The sequence below is a fragment of the Ricinus communis genome, chromosome 10 (genome assembly GCF_019578655.1).
Source record: "Ricinus communis isolate WT05 ecotype wild-type chromosome 10, ASM1957865v1, whole genome shotgun sequence".
Taxonomy (NCBI): Eukaryota; Viridiplantae; Streptophyta; class Magnoliopsida; order Malpighiales; family Euphorbiaceae; genus Ricinus; species Ricinus communis.
Window position 1 is genome coordinate 15,839,832 of NC_063265.1, and position 18,571 is coordinate 15,858,402.

The 18,571-nt window shown below is 30.2% G+C and overlaps 2 protein-coding genes across 2 annotated transcripts; both read left to right on the plus strand.

Moving 5' to 3' along the window:
• The first annotated feature begins 1,660 nt into the window (after positions 1-1,660).
• Positions 1,661-3,387, plus strand: LOC8288388. Its single transcript, XM_002528546.4, has one exon. It carries the CDS (start codon positions 2,084-2,086, stop codon positions 3,026-3,028), a length of 945 nt encoding a protein of 314 aa, XP_002528592.1. The 5' UTR covers positions 1,661-2,083; the 3' UTR covers positions 3,029-3,387.
• Positions 3,388-14,858: 11,471 nt separating this feature from the next.
• LOC8288389 (fructose-bisphosphate aldolase 1, cytoplasmic) lies at positions 14,859-17,080 on the plus strand. The gene is made up of 3 exons (XM_002528547.4): positions 14,859-15,108; positions 15,816-16,043; positions 16,129-17,080. Exons 1-3 carry the CDS (start codon positions 15,081-15,083, stop codon positions 16,947-16,949), a joined length of 1,077 nt encoding a protein of 358 aa, XP_002528593.1. The 5' UTR covers positions 14,859-15,080; the 3' UTR covers positions 16,950-17,080.
• The last annotated feature ends 1,491 nt before the right edge of the window (positions 17,081-18,571 follow it).

An 18,571-nucleotide genomic window follows, 5' to 3' on the forward strand; every position in this document is an offset into this window, starting at 1 on the left:
TGGTAAATGATAATTGCATCACCACCATGTCTAGAAATTGTATAAGAAAAATTGCTCTTTGATTATAAAATTCTGGCATACTTCTTTTTTGGTATTCTCCATTTCTGAAATTCCAGTTCGGCGGTCGAGGGAATTGTATAGAGGTGGCCCCATAAAGTCAGGAGAGCTTAACAGTTGTGAAAAGAATGAATGCCTCATGGCCTTTTCAAGAGGGTAAGTTCCACAGCAAAAGAAAAGAATGATTCTTACTTGGCTTCTGTTTTCTTTCTGTAAAAATTCAACTGCCTTTAAAATTAAAATGAATTTCGTATGAACTTCTATAATCCAAGTGGCAGCAAAGAACTACTTAATTAATTTAGTTGAAATTAGGATTCTAGGACATGGTTCTTTGGCACCTTCCAATAGTATACATACCTGGAATTTATCCTTAATTATCAAACATGGGTTGATGGGCAATGGGGAATCTATATTTTCCTGTGAGAGGCATCCTAACTAAGGAATTGGAATAATGGTTGTAAAAATTTGTGAAGCATATAGATACCTTGTCCCAATTTCCAGACATCATGGCTCTTGGTTGGCAGCAAGGGAAAAATCAAAGAGTCAGTCACTTCTACCATCATTACAATTTCGCAGGTTGTCTTCATTGGTCATCATTCAAGAACAGTTTGATGTGTTATTATATAGAACAGGATCTCCTGTTTCCCCCTTTCGGCACAATCTACCATTTCCACTTCAAGTTTGATACTTAAGTTGTTATGCTTTTTTTTTTCTTTTCTTTTTTTACTTTTACATGTGGCATCTTTCTTTATTCCTTGTTAAAAAAATTACTTAGTAGAATACGCCTGCAGACAATAAAAATAAGTCTCATCAATTAATGAAACATATTATTTGAGATAACTGATGTAACATAAATTTTTTCTTAATAAATATAATATATATATGTAATCCATCAAATAAAATATTTTAAATGACATAGTATTATTAAATGATGATGTGGTTGATCTTTATTGAATATTATGATAATCCATCTTTTAATACTCAATAATACTACTATAATCTTTGACTTAATGTTGCTTAGAATTGAACCTCTCTTTCTATATAACTGTTTAGTAGTATTACATAAGTATGTAACTAAGATTTGAAAAGTCTTAATAATGTAATACAACATTTTGTCTTTTGTATGTGAACTGAAACGGGTTTTAATAACCTATTTTATGTGAAGAACAAATGGATTTGTATAGTGAATTAAGTTCAATATTATCTTGTGTTCTCTAGTTGTAGTAGGTGAATATCAAGGCCATCTTAAATTTGTGGGTCTAAAATTCACTATCATCAATTCATCACCGTCACCATCACCATCACCTTCAGCCCACCTCTCTATACATTATCCAATTGTGTCCAAAATTCCAAATAATAGCAGATATATCTATCAGATCTCCTGGTTTTGGCTTTATCTTGAGCTAGCTAATTTTCCACACTAAATCAAACATTTATAGTATTCTAATTATGTAAGAAAGCTTATTAAACTATTCAAATTTTGTTTATTATAACTTCATGCTATAAAATTTTATTTAATAGGTCAGGTCAAACTTTCTGAGCTAATGTTAACTCCAATCAATACAATTTCTGTTTAGTAAATTGGGTATGAACTGGCACAAGAGGAAAAGGCCCGAGAAAGGAGGTTTAAGGTTATTTATAAGAGAAGAATCGTAATTAATTCTTTAGATGGAGCATCCATGAGATATGGGTTTTATTTATTTCTTCATTTATTGATTTCTCACTGGTCTTTATAAATTAATTTAATTTATGTTCTACTGTTATGCTAGAAAATGGAAAGGACAGTTTCACATGGGAAAGACTGAACAGAGAAGAAGAGTACTCTTCCTTTTGTCACCTTCAATCTTCTTATTTTCATCCATTAGCATAGCCAATAAATTAACATTAACCCATCAATACCTTCCATCACAGGGAAAGAAGTTTTTCCCTCTTCTTTTCTCTTCTTGTTCCTCTAGTCCCATAGAAGGTAGATAATTTTCTTGAAATTGCCTTCGTTGGTAACAGGATTTCCTTTTCTTTGTTTACAATGAGGAGTTTAGCAACTTGTTATAGTGAACATGCTATTAAAGTATCAGATTCATATTGTTCAGGTCCTTCTTCAAATCAATCCTATCTCTCTCCTAATCAAACACCTTCAATTCCTGATGCAGTTACTTGTATTTATAAAGTCAAACTCTCATCACCATCTGGAAAAACCCTTTTTATCAATCTTACATGGTGCAAAGAACTGTTAACTCAAGGCCTTATTACCATCTATGTCAGTGATACCATTTCTTGCCCCTCTTCCAGAAACAATAATGCCAATTCCCATTTTCTTGGAAAAGTTAAAGGGTCCGCAACCTTCCAGTCCTGCAATTCAAAGATTGAAGTTTATTGGGATCTTTCTTCTGCTTATTATGACACTGGTCCTGAGCCAATTAGCGGGTTTTACGTTGTCGTTTTGGTGGATTCAGAATTAGGCCTAGTTCTTGGAGAAATGGAGGATGAAGAAGAAACTAGTGATGATCATGAATGGTTTAAAAGAAAATCATTGGCGATGAAATCTTCATTAGTTTCGCGAAGTGAGCATTTCTCAGGAAATGCAATATATTCAACGAAGGCACAGTTTTCTGATTCTGGTATGGCTCATGATATATTGATCAAGTGTAGTGGAGATCATGAAGGTGGATCAAGGAATCCTCCTGTATTGTCTGTGTGCATTGATAACAAGACAATTTTTCAAGTGAAGAGATTGAAATGGAATTTTAGGGGGAACCAGACAATTTTCTTGGATGGATTACTGGTAGATATGATGTGGGATTTGCATGATTGGTTCTTTAAAGAATCATCATCTGGTTCTGCTGTTTTTATGTTCAGGACAAGAAGTGGATTAGATAGCAGGTTATGGCTAGAGGAGAAGAATTTGGGGCAGAAAGGACAAGATAAAGCAGAGTTCTCCTTATTGATTTGTGCCTGTAAGAATCCTGGGTGATTCTTCATTTTCCTTCCTGTTTTCTTTATGTATTTGCCTTCCTTTTTTTTTTTTCTTTTCTTTTCTTTCTTTGGAAAGGCAAAAACTTCCCTTTAAGATGTGAATTGTTTTCTTTCTTCTTCCCAAATTTCTTTCTTATCTACACAGAATCTCAAATCTCAAAATTCACAGAGGATTCATCTTCTAATTATAGGAAAATATGATTTGACTTTGGAGCAGGATTTGAGTTACTAAGATGTTGATATTTAATTGTACATGATAATTTTATATGATTTTTTTTTTCTTTTAATCGATCAAGTGTGATACGAGAATAAGAGTTTATATTCATTCATATTATATTTTATAATATGAAACAGATATTTAATACTGCAACTTTTTCTTTTTTAATAAAACTTTTCATTATTATATGAACATCTTAACAATACTTTTTGAATATTACATAAATTATATTCCCTTGAAAATCAGCAATTTACTAAAAGGTTTCTCATTCAAAACAAAAAAAGAAAATTATATGTTTGGTCAGCTTCACTTGAACAACGGTGTGGCCATCTCCCAGGGCACAAAGAAGAACCTGTAAACTCTGAAAAAGAATGTAAATGCTTTTCATTTAATAATACAAACAACTGATTCCCTAAAATAAATGAATAAAATCTACTTTATGATTATTATTATTATTTCCCAAATATATAGACACTAGACAGTGTAAGTAGATCAAACTTTGAACACTTTGAAAGCAACAGACAGACAAATGTTCCCTACTTTTAGGGTGCAGAAAGGAAATTATGCAGCTTCTGATGATCCCAAATTCTTGTCCCAAGGAGTCCTTAAAAGCTATTTTTCATGCTTTGTCAATGGGTAGCCAATAAGAATTTTCAGAGGCAATCCCTTTCTTTACATCTTTTTGGCCTCTCTTTCTGTATTGGAGTAGAATGTCTGATATTAGTCACACACTAATAATCTCTGCTTTTGATTTAGGTTCAGGAAAGGGGATTTATGTTAAGTTAAATGTAGTTCAAAAATGGGTGTTATGATTTCTCTCAAATGCTCCGAAAAGTAAGAGACTGTGTGTGTGTGTTATTGAGCTAAAGGGTGTGTCTATTAGATTGAGAAATTATTGATATTAAATTTAATCATTGCGTGAACATCAAGCAACAAATTATTCAATAAAATCTGTTTATCAAATTAACAAACCAGACAATGATTGTTGCCACAATTTCATTTGTGTTTATTTTAATATAGCTATCAAATTAATGATTAATCTCTACTTTTAAAGAAAAAATTATTTGAAAGTTATAACTTTTTTTATAAATATTAATTATTGAAAATACTCTATTATTCTCCATCTATATTTTTGTTTATACACTGTTAGATAAATGAATTACTTATTATTTATTAATGCTAAATATTAAAATATGTATATAAACACTTATTTATTGCGATCAATACATGGAATATATTAAAAAACTAAAAAAAGAAAAAAAGGATACTCGTTTTAAAGTAGTGCAATTGTTTTAATAACATCAGAAGGTATGATTGTGGCTGCTTTGTTAGAACTCAGAACTGTATAGTTTTGATTGTGGATTGTGGCTTTGTTTCCCTTCTATTAATGACCCACGTTATTGATTTCAGTGTCTATGTACTTTCTTTTACTTTTGCTTCTATTCTACCAACCAAAAATTAAAAACACTCTATTCTAATTGGATTTAGTTAGTTAGTTAGTTGGTTGGTTAGTTATACTCTAGTAAATGGAAAGAAATACGTACAAACTCTTTTCTTTTCTTTTTTGTGCCATGGAAAAGGTGATTATTAGTGGGTATTGAGAAAATCATTTCATTTTTAAAGTGATTCCATTCTCATTATAAAACAGATGAATAAAAATTCAAATTCATTGTCCGATAAGTCAATTTGAAAAAATACATATTTAAGATGCCATTATAATAAGAATTTTAAATTTTTATAAGCAGGTTTTGGGTTTTCAATAAAACTAGTGAGGTTTAAGATCTTGGCCCTCACTCTTAAAATAGTTATCCCTTGCTACTAACCTAAACCACAATCTTTGAATGGATAGATCACTTGATACTAGAGTTGGGGCAGCACAGGATGCAGGCCCATTGGGAAGTTAGGTAACTGAAATGAGGAAGCAAGCTAGGCCCAGTTTTATTATTTGGGTAAGAGTGGCTGCAGTCTTATTGCCTTGTAGTTTTGTTACTAAGCTTCTTAGTCATAGTTGACATTTAAGTAAACAACAGTTCAACACCTAAATGTATGATTGCAATATGTCACTAACAGGTAACAAATTTTGACTTTTTATTTTCTTTTTCTTAAAGTTTTTTTTTTTAATCTCTGATAATTATGTCAGCACATTTACAAATTGTGCTTGAACTCATATTTGGCCCATCTATTTATGTACAAATTTCTTTAACTTACTATTATGCTTTCGGCTTTCCACCTCCTTAAAATGATCACATTAATCTTGGCCTGTGTCATCTCTTAACCTATTGGTAACTATATTAAGCCCTTAGCCCAAACTTTTAGGTGAAGTTAACGTGTAGTTTAATTAAATTTGATCCGGTTGATAGGTTGTATTTCTATTGATTAAATTAATAAAGTTTGATGTGTACTACAATTAATTAATAAAAAATTAATATTTATATATAATTATTTTATATTTTGATATTAGATAATTGACACATATTTGATGAGTCGAAATTATATATAAAATATTTAGGGATATTTTAGAGCTTTAATGATATATTTTTATATATAAAATGATAAAAATATGTGTTTTTACTTCACTTAAACTTAATTTTCTATTTTCAGAAATATTAGCAAAAAGAAGAAAATATGGAGCTAAAAGAAACTTAATGGGACATGTTTGTGTCAAGGCCTAAGATTAAGATGCATGGACTGCTGATTACAAGGCCCAAGGGACATTTTAGTCATTTTATATAATTATTAGGATTTATATTAAGAGTTATTTATGGAATAGTATTTTGTGGAGATAAAGATATTTAAAGTCTTATCTATTAAATAGACTTTTATGAGTATACTTATCTCTAGGGAGATTTATATAGAGGATGACTCTTCTCTATATATATCTTTGTAAAATTTAAAAAAGGAGAGGAGTTTTCTCTTACATACTCTCTACACCTGCCACCAGTATTCTCCCAATAATTCTCTACAGTTTTCCGTAACACATATAGTTTTAGTTTTCATTGTTCTTTTAGGATCTAAAGAGCTTTTCAAGAAGTAGAGACTGATGACCAACATTTTTACTTCTTGAAGAAATTTTAGATTTAAAGGGAGCTTTTTACTTTATTATTTCTTGTCTTTCTATTTAATACCATGATCATTGGATTAAATATGTTAGGCTAGTTTTCATAAGTGTTTAGTTTAGTCTTTTCACTTTTGTATGAACCTTGTTATTTATTTATTTAATGAATAATTTTTTTACTTTCATATCTTTATTAGTTTCAGTTATTATTGTTAGTTAACTATTATATTAATTTAGCAATAGTAATTATTATGAAAATTTTTAGGTGAAAAGTATTAGAAACATAATTTTTACTCTAATCTATGTTGGTATAAAAAACCTAGGTTGCATCATTAGCTTGAGTGATTTAGAAAAAAAGACACATTACTATTTCATTCATTAGATCTAGGCTTAAAGTAAAACAATGAGATCACTAAATAAATGGCTAGACTAAATACTGTTTTTAGCATATAGTTATAGATCATAAGCATTTGCATTACATATTTATTTATTGTTTAGTTACTTTATTTTATGAATATTACCCTCTTAAAATACTGATTTAGAGTGTTTAGATTTACTTTTATTGTTTTGTATTGATAATTAGTTTTTATAATAAGTGACATCATAGTTCCTTGAGAAATCAACATCTTGGTGAACTTATTCTTACTATAGGAATGGTTCGTACACCTGTGAGTACTAAAAAAGACATTAATTCTATCATTTAAAATTGACATATATTTTATCATTTAAAATTAATGAATATATATCAGATCCAACTTTTTTTTAAATTAATGAGGAAATAGATTGGCAGAACTAAAGATGCTACCGGCTATTGATTAACCTCCAAATGGAATAATATTTTCTTGTCTAAATTGTGCTCTATTGATTGCATGACACACATATACGAGATCGATATACAATTTTTGAAAATAGGATCCATCGGGATGTGAAAATTATTGTATATTTGTGAAACTAGAATCCATTAGTACGTGTCTTGTTGTTATGATGGGGGCAAGAGATTTTCCATCCAAGTATCTCTCGACAGGATTTCAATTTGACAAAAGGGGAGAGGAGTAGGTCCTGCGATGTTCTTCAATGATAAATATAGCAATAGCAAATTTTGGAAGGAAACAGTAAAAGAAAAAAAGAAAAAAAGAAGGACCCTGTTTACTGCGTTAGATGAAGCATTTTATATATAGAAAAAGCAAACTGAAAGTTTAACTCAGTAAAATACACTTGAGTAACAAAGTTTACTTAAAGCTTGTAATGGAATATTAGAAATTTAATTTAATTGATTATTCATAGTTTGTGATGAAATATTTGAAATTTAAATTGATTAATTAAAATGAAAGTTAAGTGAATAAATAAAGTGTAAAACTTACTAATCTAATTGAGTTTCAGTCTAATTAATACTAAAATAACTAAAATTATCACTTTATTGATTGGATTTTAATATTTATAAATTATTTATATTTATTATTTTCTTAGTAAAGTAAAATCCTAATAAAATTATAAGTGAATTGAAGCAGATGGAAAGATGAGTTTTTCATTTTTTGAATTTTGACATACATTCTTAAGTAACTTTACCATACCATTACATGTCTGTTGGTTTTGGAATAAAATAAATTGAAAAAATAATAGAAGTATCTATATTTTTTAGTATTTTTATCAAATTACGATATTAATTTTTGTTTCATTTTTTATGTGTTAAAATATAAAAATTACGATTTTAATTTTGTTTGAAAAATATAATTTTAATTTTTCTTTGATTGGTAACCACGCTATATTTTTAAAAATATAATTAAAAACAATATTTAAAAAAAAATTCACAATAAAAAACGATATCTTTTATTAATTTTAAAACATTTCTTTCAAATAAATTAGCCACACAGGGGCAATGGAGGCAAAAGCATCACTGATCCTCCCATCTCTTTAATATATTACAATATGTCCTGCTAAGATAGTTAAAAGCAGATTCATTTTATCCCCTGATAAAAAGAATAAATTCATATTGTTCCTGGCAATAAAAAATCCTGAATAAATTTCGTAATATAACATTATTGAAAATGATATTGCAGAATGGGACATGTATTATTGTATGATGCACGCCCGCATAAGTGAATGGATCGTTGAAACTGCTTATCACCATTCACCATAGGTATTAGGTAATGGCTCACTCCTCCTGCTCGCAGATCGACCCTAAGACTATTATTTTTATTTTTATTTTCTGGTTGGAAACGTCAATAACTTAAGTAAAATAAAGGGAAAGATAACACTTGGCTTTTATAGTGGCAATTGAAAATTAAGTTTATTCCATTCCTTCTTTTAATTGCGTTCGATCCACGCCTGGTGGGTGCGAATTGCTGACAATTTTATGTTTACTATAATTGATTTCTGAGTCATGTTGCCATCACAATTGGTATTTGGCACACTTAGAATATCCATTTATTTCTAAAAATATAAATATTTATTTAGAATTAGTCTAATTAATTTAAAATATATTATTAAATTTTTTATAATAATAAAATATTATTTTAAAATTTTTAATATAAAATTCGAATTTAAAATCTCAAAGGATTAAGAGGAGTTATGCTGAAAATCACTAGTTGAGCTACTCAAGGCTGAGGTGAATTTTAATGAGCGTTTAAGCTTAGCGGTGGCAATCCTTTGGTCACTTTGGAAAGCTAAAAGAATCCTTATGTTCGAGCTAAAGTTATGGCAGAAAGAGAAATTTATCACAGTGAATCCAAGATTTGTGTTGCTCATAACTTTCGCAGCATTAATGTAAGTGCCCTAATCCAACCCCCTTACTACCCTCCCCCCACTCTTGGCAACTACTTCCTGTAGAAATAATTAAATAAATTATGATGCTGCTATCAAAGCCCGAGATCATTTTGGTGCACGGGACGTTATTGCAAGGGATGAATCTGGAAAAAAATAGCTGGTGTAAGGCTCTAAAAGTTAGATACTGCACAAGTGCACATCTCATCGAAGCCATAAGTCTTAAGAGGGGCGTTGCAGCTTGCGAAAGAGAAGGGTCTGTCAAGGATTATTCTAGAAGGGTCTCCTAACTGGCTAAGGGACTCTTTCAACTTGCAATCTTCTTGACGTGTTGAATTTAGGCAAAAAGTACAGAAAAGCCCTTCACCTATTTAGGGAAAGCCAATTAAACACTCATCGTTCTTTTTTTTTTTTTTTACTCAATTACAACCTAAAGCTTTGTAACAAAGCCCAATAAACCCAAATAGCAATTTGGTCCGACTAATTTTGCACCACTTATACGATGAGACCTATTTCCTTTTTACTAATTTCCTAAAAATAAAGTTAAAATATTAGAAAAATCCTATGTTAAATAATATAAAAATTATAAGAAAAAATATAATATAAACAATAAAAAAAGAACAATTTAGAAGAACATTGATTCAAAAAAAAATCAATCATGTTGTCGTTGCCCACTCTTATTTTCTTCTCACAGAACATAAATAAAGCATCTAATAAATGGCGGTGGTGGCTTCATGTTTCATCTTCTTTCTTTTTTAACTTTTTTTCAGTTTTTTCATGCTTTTTCTTTCATCTGTGTAATCTTTATTTCGTTAAGATGAGATTTGAGATGGCAAGATTTGATACGTTGAAAGTTGTGATCAATTGAGTGTTTGACATCGTAAATTCAGAGAGAGGAGGAGAAGATAGCGATGGCACTAGAAGTAGAGAAAGCAATGGCGGTGGATAATTGATATGAAATTTTTATTGGTAAAACTCTCTATCATATTGTTGATCTAGTCAATTTTGAAAAAAGGTTTGAAATTGAAATTGCAATTGAAGATTAAGATGTTAGGTTTTGAATTAAACTTGACAAAAGATATGTGTTATTTAGTTTCGATGATTGTTGTTGGGATATTGAGTTTTCTAGTTTGAATTGATTGAATTATTCTTTTTTCTTGTTTTCTTTGTTGTTGTCTTGCTTGATGGAAGAAGAATAATTGTTGATTGATATTGTTCTACTTGATAAAAGAAGAAGAAGACGAAAGAAGCGATATGTGGTGGATTTAGCGGTGGTGTGTTGGTGCCTGCCAACTGATGTAAAGAATATTTTTCTGAAAATGGAGGCTAATTGTTTTTAACTAATCTAATATCTTTTAATTTTATTATTTAATTTTGATTAATTTAGTTTAATGTTGTTATTTTTAATTTCTTAAAAAAGAAAAGTGACATATGTTTTAATATGATTGAGTGGTATTTTGACTACTCTTGTTACTAACAGTTAGGTTTTAATTCTATTAATAATTTGAACTTAATTGAACTTTTTGATAAGGTTAAGGGTAAGATTGAGACAAAATGAAGAATAAGGACTTTATTGGCTTTTCCTAAACAGGTGAAGGGCTTTTATGTACTTTTTGCCTTGAATTTAATCTATCTATTTGGTAAAAAAGAAAATCATATCCTCGTATATTTTTCTTTAAATGTATACGTTGTTAATTGAGTATCAGATTCAAAGCCACACCACTTTAGATGCTGTATGAACAGCTTAACACCACTTTTCAAAATTTATGCTCCAATAATAAATACTTTTCAAATGTACGTGGCTAAGGACATATTTTATGTAAGAATTACAAAAGATTTAGAATTTAAATGTACGTGGCGTGCCTAGGGATGGTAGTTGGACGGATATTTTTGAGTATTTGATCCGACCACATTTTAATAAGACGAATTTAAATAATGATAAATAGATTTAGAATTTAATTTTACTATCCTTATCGTATCTAGTCGAGTTCGGATTTGAACTCACAGGTATCCGTTACCCGAATCTGATTATATTAAAAAAAATTATATTATAGTATATTTATATTATTTTAAATTTTTCTAAATTTATATTTGGATTGTATGAATATAGTGAATATTTAAATTTGATCAATTTATATTTTATATTTTTTAATTACATTAATTTTTATTGATATATTTTAGAATTTAATTATTACAAACGGATTCGGTAAATGGATACTCATTTAACGGATAGAGTATCGCTATCCATTAAATATCTATAAATATATTTAATAATTATTTAATTTAAACTGATTTTAATTGGGTTTGAAACGAGTTTGGATAACAAAAATAATTTTTTAAACAAATTTAAAACGGTTCAGATATATATATTTTAATCGAGTTCAAGTTCAGATATTTTTATATGGATAGGTACCCTATCCGTTATTATTACTATATAGCCGAGAATTAAATAAAATTAGATTTGTTTTTGGCCTTTATTATTTTTAACAAGCATAGTCAATGAGACAAAATTAGGCATTAAGAGAAAGTCTAAAATAAATTTTTGAAACCCGTTAATATAAATTTTAACCTTCAGGATTAAAACTTGGCTATCCAAGACTAACATCTTGACTACATTTGGCTTGAAATTGAAAACATATAATATTTATTTGTAATATGATCGAATTTATGAGTAAATATAAGTCTGAATTCATTTAACTAAATTATACTCTATCAAGCTCTAACTAATTTAAAATAGGAAATCTATTTCAAAGTATAAACTTTATTGAATAGGTCGAGTTGGTATCGAACTTGAAAATAAATCAAGCTATTAATAATATTTTAAATAAATAAATATTTAATAAATATACATAAATTTAAGATTCATAAGAGCTAGTTATTGTAAATGATTTACTGATAGATTAATAACTGTATATCTTGATTGTTTTTTACTAAGAAAATTAATAAAAACCATTGCAAAATATAAAATGGTACAATTTGGTCACTGCTCACAAAACAGGGCGTGATTATATCATCGTCAGACAAATTAAATAAAATAGATAAAAGGAGCTGACCATGATATTATTGTCTTTATTATTATTATTATTATTAATTTTTCTTTTAAGCGTGATTCAGTTTTATTCTCCAGTGTTCGTCTTCAGTGACTCGTTTTCTATCTTTGGTATGAAATTCGGATTTGACGCAAGCCACCTAATTTCTCTTTAAAAAATAAATAAAATTGTAATGTTGACTTGGAAGTGGGGAGGATTTGGCGAGGGAAAATGTAAGCAGCATGATTATGGGATTTTGCTAATTTTTTTATTATACTAATTTGCTATTATGTGTTTTATTGTATATTTTTTTATGTACTAATATTGCTTGAATTCTTATAATATTATAAATAAAACACATAAATATCTTATCATATTATAAAAATAATATTAATAAGATAAAACATAGCATAATATATCTTTTTAAAATTATATATACAAATCTTACTAAATAAAAATATATTTTCTTAAGGTAAAAATTAAAAAAATTATAACTTATTATAATAAAGAGTTTATTTTTATATATAATTGGTACGAATTGAGATTATAATTTTTCTATTATTATATATAAATTAGATTAACCATAGGCTAAGATATCAGTTGAGCTGTAATGTCGTACTTAGTTCTGTAATTATGGAAAAGTAATTATTTAGAATAATTAATTGTTATAAATATAGTGTATTTCTCATTATGAAAGACAATATATGCTATCATTTTCTTTTTCTATTTAATAAAAAATTTATTTTTATGTCAATCACCAATTAATTATTATTATTATTTTCTAAATATTACTTCACTACCATAATTTTATTGTTAATACAAAAAGATGAAGTGTCTTTCATCTAGAAAGGTCAAAATTAAAAAAATAAGGGAAGTTCTCGTTGGATACATACGTTGAAAGTTAATATATTGTCGAGAAGTTGTGGCTTAAACATGTTAGTATTAGATTGCTGACCCAATATGACATGCCAGCAAAATCTAATAATTTTACTTTTTTCTCTTAGGATAGCTGATTTAATAAATTTTGTTTTAAATTTAGATACTATAATTCAAATCTTACCAAGCTAAAACATATTAATAGATTTTGTTTAGTTGGACATCTTAAAATGGAGATTATATACCAATACAGTGATAGCTAGAAAGTGAGATCCATAAAATTTATTTACCCTTTATTTTCTTTTTATTTTATATAGAAAGAAAAAAAAAAGAATTGGCTGTAAACTTATGATATTAAAAAATAATGTGGAGAGAATTCCAAATGGAAAATACCTTAAAATAAAGACTAGAACTAAAATTAAAGCAAATATGTATGATGAGAATTTATAAAATCTAAAAATCTATTTATATAGATGAAATTGTTAGTTATATAGTTTTCTTGATCGATATTCCGTAAATAAAGAAGAATAAAATTTAAGATTTAGTTAATTATTTTTAATCATACCGTACATGTAATGGACCAATCAAATCTATATTTATGTATATACCAAAGTTGGTATACGATTTTCTTTTTGAACTGCAATTAGTATAAGATCGAAAAGGATCAATATCACATTAAGAACATGACAAGCAAAAGAAAAAGATACACAAAAAGTGGGACAATAATAAGAACATAGAAGAAGAAAGGCAGGTGGCACAAAGGCATCACTATAAAGACGTGAAAAAAGAAAGAAAAAAAAAAAAACAAAAAGAAAAAAGAAACCTTGACCTAACCCGCCGGTATTGGTGTCGCTCTCGGTTTCTTTTTAGGTGGCAAATGGTCTCAATAAAATTGTTCAAGTCCCAACCAAATCCCCTTTCCTTAATAAGGATCCGGTTCCTCCATTTGGTGGGCTGGTTTTTCTACTCCCCACGTTTTCACGGCAGTTGGTTTTGGAGGCAGTAAAGCTTTTTTACTTTTCCCATTTTATCCTTCCGTTAATTCCTATGCTTCAATTTCACTCCTCAAATTGGGAGTTCTCTTATTTTATTGACACTTGCCTAATTCTATAACAAATAAAAATTGACCCAGTTTGATTTGAGCACACAATATACTGTGTGCATCAGACACCATTCAAATAATGATAGGTAGAACTGCATCTACTTGTATTTCTTATAATGTCTTCTTGCTACTTTGACACAGAGATAAGTCAAATAAGTTCTCTCTTCTTTCAATTATTATCTTGGTAATAAGATGTTATTATATTAGAAGTTTAGAATTAAATTGAAAGCTTAGTATAATATGAATATATGATAAACTCTTTGGAACAAATATAATTACTATTCTTTTTTTTTTTAATTTCAGTTAACGAAAGAGCAATTTTATAAATAGCAAAATTTACGGAAGAAAATTAGTATAGTCCCTTCATTCTTTTTCAAGTGACATTTCGGTTTTTATCAAAATATCTATCATTTCAAAATTTCTATTAAGTTTTATTTTTTATAATTTTATCTATATTAAGGTCAGAAATATTTATTGAGTATTTCTATTTAAGAAATTGTTTGTTTAGAATGTAACTTAGTTAATAACTTTTATTAATTTTTGTACAATATTAAAAAAGTCAGATAAAAAATAAAAAATATATATAAAAAAACTCAATATAAGTTTAAGATATTAATACGATAATTTAATAATTTAATATGATAAATCTCTTCAAGAAAAAAGTAATTATCCTGAAAATTTATTTAGAGCAAGGAAGCCGAAATCTAGAAGACTGGTAAGAGGGCAAAAGAGTAAAAGGAGAAAAAAAAAAGCAGTAAAAGAGGAAGTTGATGTATGTAGAAACGGCGGGCACACCGTAAGGTTACGTGGGAAAAAAGCCAAGAAAAACAAGTAGCGACAATTTGGATACCCGAAATTGCCCCTTCCCCAAACCCTCTACTAACCTTTCTCCCTACCTCTCTTTTCAAATATAAACCCCTCCTAATCCCTCTTTTCTCTCTATCTCTATCTCTCTCCATCTCTTCTCTACTGCTTTCCAGAACTCTCTCTTCTACTTTTCAACAACCAGCCATGACTGCTTACAAGGGCAAATACGCTGGTAAGATCTGAATTCTCCATCTCTCTCATGCCCTATATTGCTATTGATTAGATCTGTTTTATATTACTATTGAGCAGATCTATTACGAGTTTGTGTTACTGTACTTGTTTTATTTTTTTCGTCTTAATTGTCATTGTGATTTTACATCTCTCTGATCTGATTGCGTATATGTAATCCTGAGGTATGAAGCAGATCTATTTATATAAAAACCATTTGCTGTTTCTATTTTAATTGCTGCAATCAGATCTGATTTTGATGTAGTTTTCTGTTCAGCAGTATGCTTGTTAGTGTTAGCTTTCTGCTTGATTTTCTGTTGGAAAGACCAGAAAAGGCTGATGGATCCTTAAATTTTCTATAACTGGAGCTCACTAACTAACAGGTCTAATTTAAATCATATGATTAATACTATGATTTTTTTCTTTCATTACCTAATCTTGATATTAAATATAAAATGAAACAAGAGTGACTATTTCTGAATCGAATTATGTTTTATATGTTTGCAATTAGGTATTTTTTAATTTAAATTCTTTTTTTTTCTTTTTGTGTCGGGGCAAGGGGGTGGTGGGTTGGTTGTTGGGGGGCCGATTGCTTGTATGAGCTTCATGATCGTGATTTGATTTGATTTGGTTGTCTAAAAGTACTAAGTTCTATGTGGATCTGAAAAGAAAATTGATATCTGGTCTAAATATTGTTATCACTTTTTGCAGATGAGCTCATTGCCAATGCTGCCTACATTGGCACACCTGGAAAGGGTATCCTTGCTGCCGATGAGTCAACCGGCACAATCGGCAAGCGTCTATCCAGCATCAATGTTGAGAATGTTGAGGAAAACAGGCGTGCCCTTCGGGAGCTACTCTTCACCGCTCCTGGTGCCCTTCAATACCTCAGTGGAGTAATTCTCTTCGAGGAAACCCTGTATCAGAAGACTAAATCAGGTATATATATATATTTACGTATTGGTTCTTTGATAAACTGGTTTTCTCGATTAGCTTTTTTGATTTGAATGTTAATTTTGTGCAGGCAAGCCTTTTGCTGAGCTTTTGAAGGAGAATGGTGTCCTCCCTGGTATTAAGGTTGACAAGGGTACAGTTGAGATTGCTGGCACCGATGGTGAGACTACAACCCAAGGTCATGATGGGCTTGCCCAACGTTGCCAGAAGTACTATGAAGCTGGTGCGCGATTTGCAAAGTGGCGTGCTGTGCTCAAGATTGGCCCCAATGAGCCATCTCAGCTTTCCATCAATTTGAATGCTGAGGGGTTGGCCAGATATGCCATCATTTGCCAGGAGAATGGTTTGGTCCCAATTGTTGAGCCTGAGATTTTGGTTGATGGACCTCATGATATTAACAAGTGTGCTGAGGTCACTGAGCGTGTTCTTGCTGCCTGCTACAAAGCACTCAATGATCACCATGTCTTGCTTGAGGGAACTCTTTTGAAACCTAACATGGTTACCCCTGGATCAGATTCCCCTAAGGTTGCACCCGAAGTGGTTGCTGAGTACACAGTCCGCGCCCTTCAACGCACTATGCCAGCTGCTGTTCCAGCTGTTGTGTTCTTGTCTGGTGGACAGAGTGAGGAGGAGGCTACCCTCAACCTGAACGCCATGAACAAGCTCAAGACAAAGAAGCCATGGACTCTTTCCTTCTCTTTTGGACGTGCCCTTCAGGCAAGTACCCTCAAGGCTTGGGCCGGAAAGGAGGAGAATGTGAAGAAGGCTCAGGAAGCATTGCTTGTCAGGTGCAAGGCCAACTCAGAGGCAACTCTCGGAACTTACAAGGGAGATGCTACTCTTGGCGAGGGTGCCGCAGAGAGCCTCCATGTCAAGGACTACAAATACTAAGAGATCTCAAAGTGACAGTAATAGAGCGTCTTGTCTCAGGCATAGTTTTAGGGCTTCACTTTTTTAATGTTGCTGATCGGATTTAGTATGAAGTAGCATAATAAAATGCTCGAGGAGTATTTTCTTGTTGAGTTTGAATGGATTGCTCAGTTTCGGATGAAAACTGTTCATGTTTTGTCTTTTTTTTTTTCTTTTCCAAATTGTCTTTTTTTTTTTGTAAGTTATGAAAGTTGAATTTTCCGGCTTTGATGCAAACATTCTTGCCTCCTCAACTCTATATTCGTTGCTATGGTAAATTATGTAATTCATCTCAACCTTCAAATTTAAATCCTATTTTGTTCTTTTGTTCAAACCTTATTTGCAATATAAGACCTCATTTACAGCAACATAGTGTCAAACTTTTGGCATGAGTTGAGACCATATTGATGAATAAGAAAAAGAATAAATAAAATATGTCTAAAAGCCAATAAAGTGATGGTGATTCATTGTCTATAGCTTGCTACAGATGTGATAGCTAGAAAATGTTTTTAATTTTCTTAAAATTTCATTAATAAGTTAGGGACGATGAAATTAAACCGTTAAATATGCCATGTTAACAACATGGGACGCATAGGTAACGTAATGGTGTGTTGCCCCATATGGCAACACGACATATGCAACGGTTTAATTTAATCGTTCATAACTTAATAATGGAGTTTTAAGAAAATGAAAAACATCTTCTCTTTCTTTACACACCATGAAAATCGACAAGAAAAGTTGCTTGCAGAAAGGTGAAGTAAGCTCAGCCAAACAGGTTTTATGCACTGGTTTAGTCGAAACAAAAAAGGAAAAGAACTCTGATTTTCCCTTCCTTTGTCGTTCATGGCTTTTCTAACCATGGCGGCTCGTGAAATTGAAGAAAGGAGAGAATACAGAGCAATTGACTTTTTTCATCAATTTTGACCAACTGTGGCAAGCTATAGGCAATTAAGCACCATCAATGAAGTCCTCATAGTGTAAATCCTTGAGCACAATGATCATATATAATTTATAAATTAAGTTTTGTATTATAAATTAATCTCCACATAGAAGTCATATGATTAATATTGCAATAAAAAATTGATTTAATATTTAAATTGAAAGCTATTTTAAATGTTGGGAGTAAATTATATAATATCCTCTTATTATATTGACTAAGACTTAGTAACTAAGTTGTAATGGAGTAAATACATTACTCGTTAAGGATCGACGTATTCCTACAAAAATAATGTATTTGTGTGTTATTTGATAAGTGAATTGCTACAAAGTTTAGCATATATGCTAGAGACTATTGAAGAAGCAAAATGATCGGAACTTGGAAGCGAAATCAGATTCAGAGTTGATTATAGACTTCCGAAAAGCAAACTAAAATGTGGAAATGTATAATATTATAACTTGAATAAAACATGGATAATTGAGATACTCGTATTGACATTTATGAAAGCTCTCTTTAAAAAAAAAATAAAAATAGACCCTTAAGAGTTTGGCTGTATTACACACGAGGATGTGGCTGCCAGCCCAAGTGAAAAGGTTTTTTAGGCCCCTTAAGAGTTAGGCTGCCAAGTATCAGTCAACCCAATTGCATTAACTCGAATACTCTACAA

Coding starts and splice junctions, on each gene's coding strand:
- LOC8288388 (XM_002528546.4), top strand. CDS start 2,084: ATGAGGAGTTTAGCAACTTGTTATAGTGAACATGCTATTAAAGTATCA.
- LOC8288389 (XM_002528547.4), top strand. CDS start 15,081: ATGACTGCTTACAAGGGCAAATACGCTG. Junction 15,109..15,815: donor TTACAAGGGCAAATACGCTG/GTAAGATCTGAA, acceptor CACTTTTTGCAG/ATGAGCTCATTGCCAATGCT. Junction 16,044..16,128: donor GTATCAGAAGACTAAATCAG/GTATATATATAT, acceptor AATTTTGTGCAG/GCAAGCCTTTTGCTGAGCTT.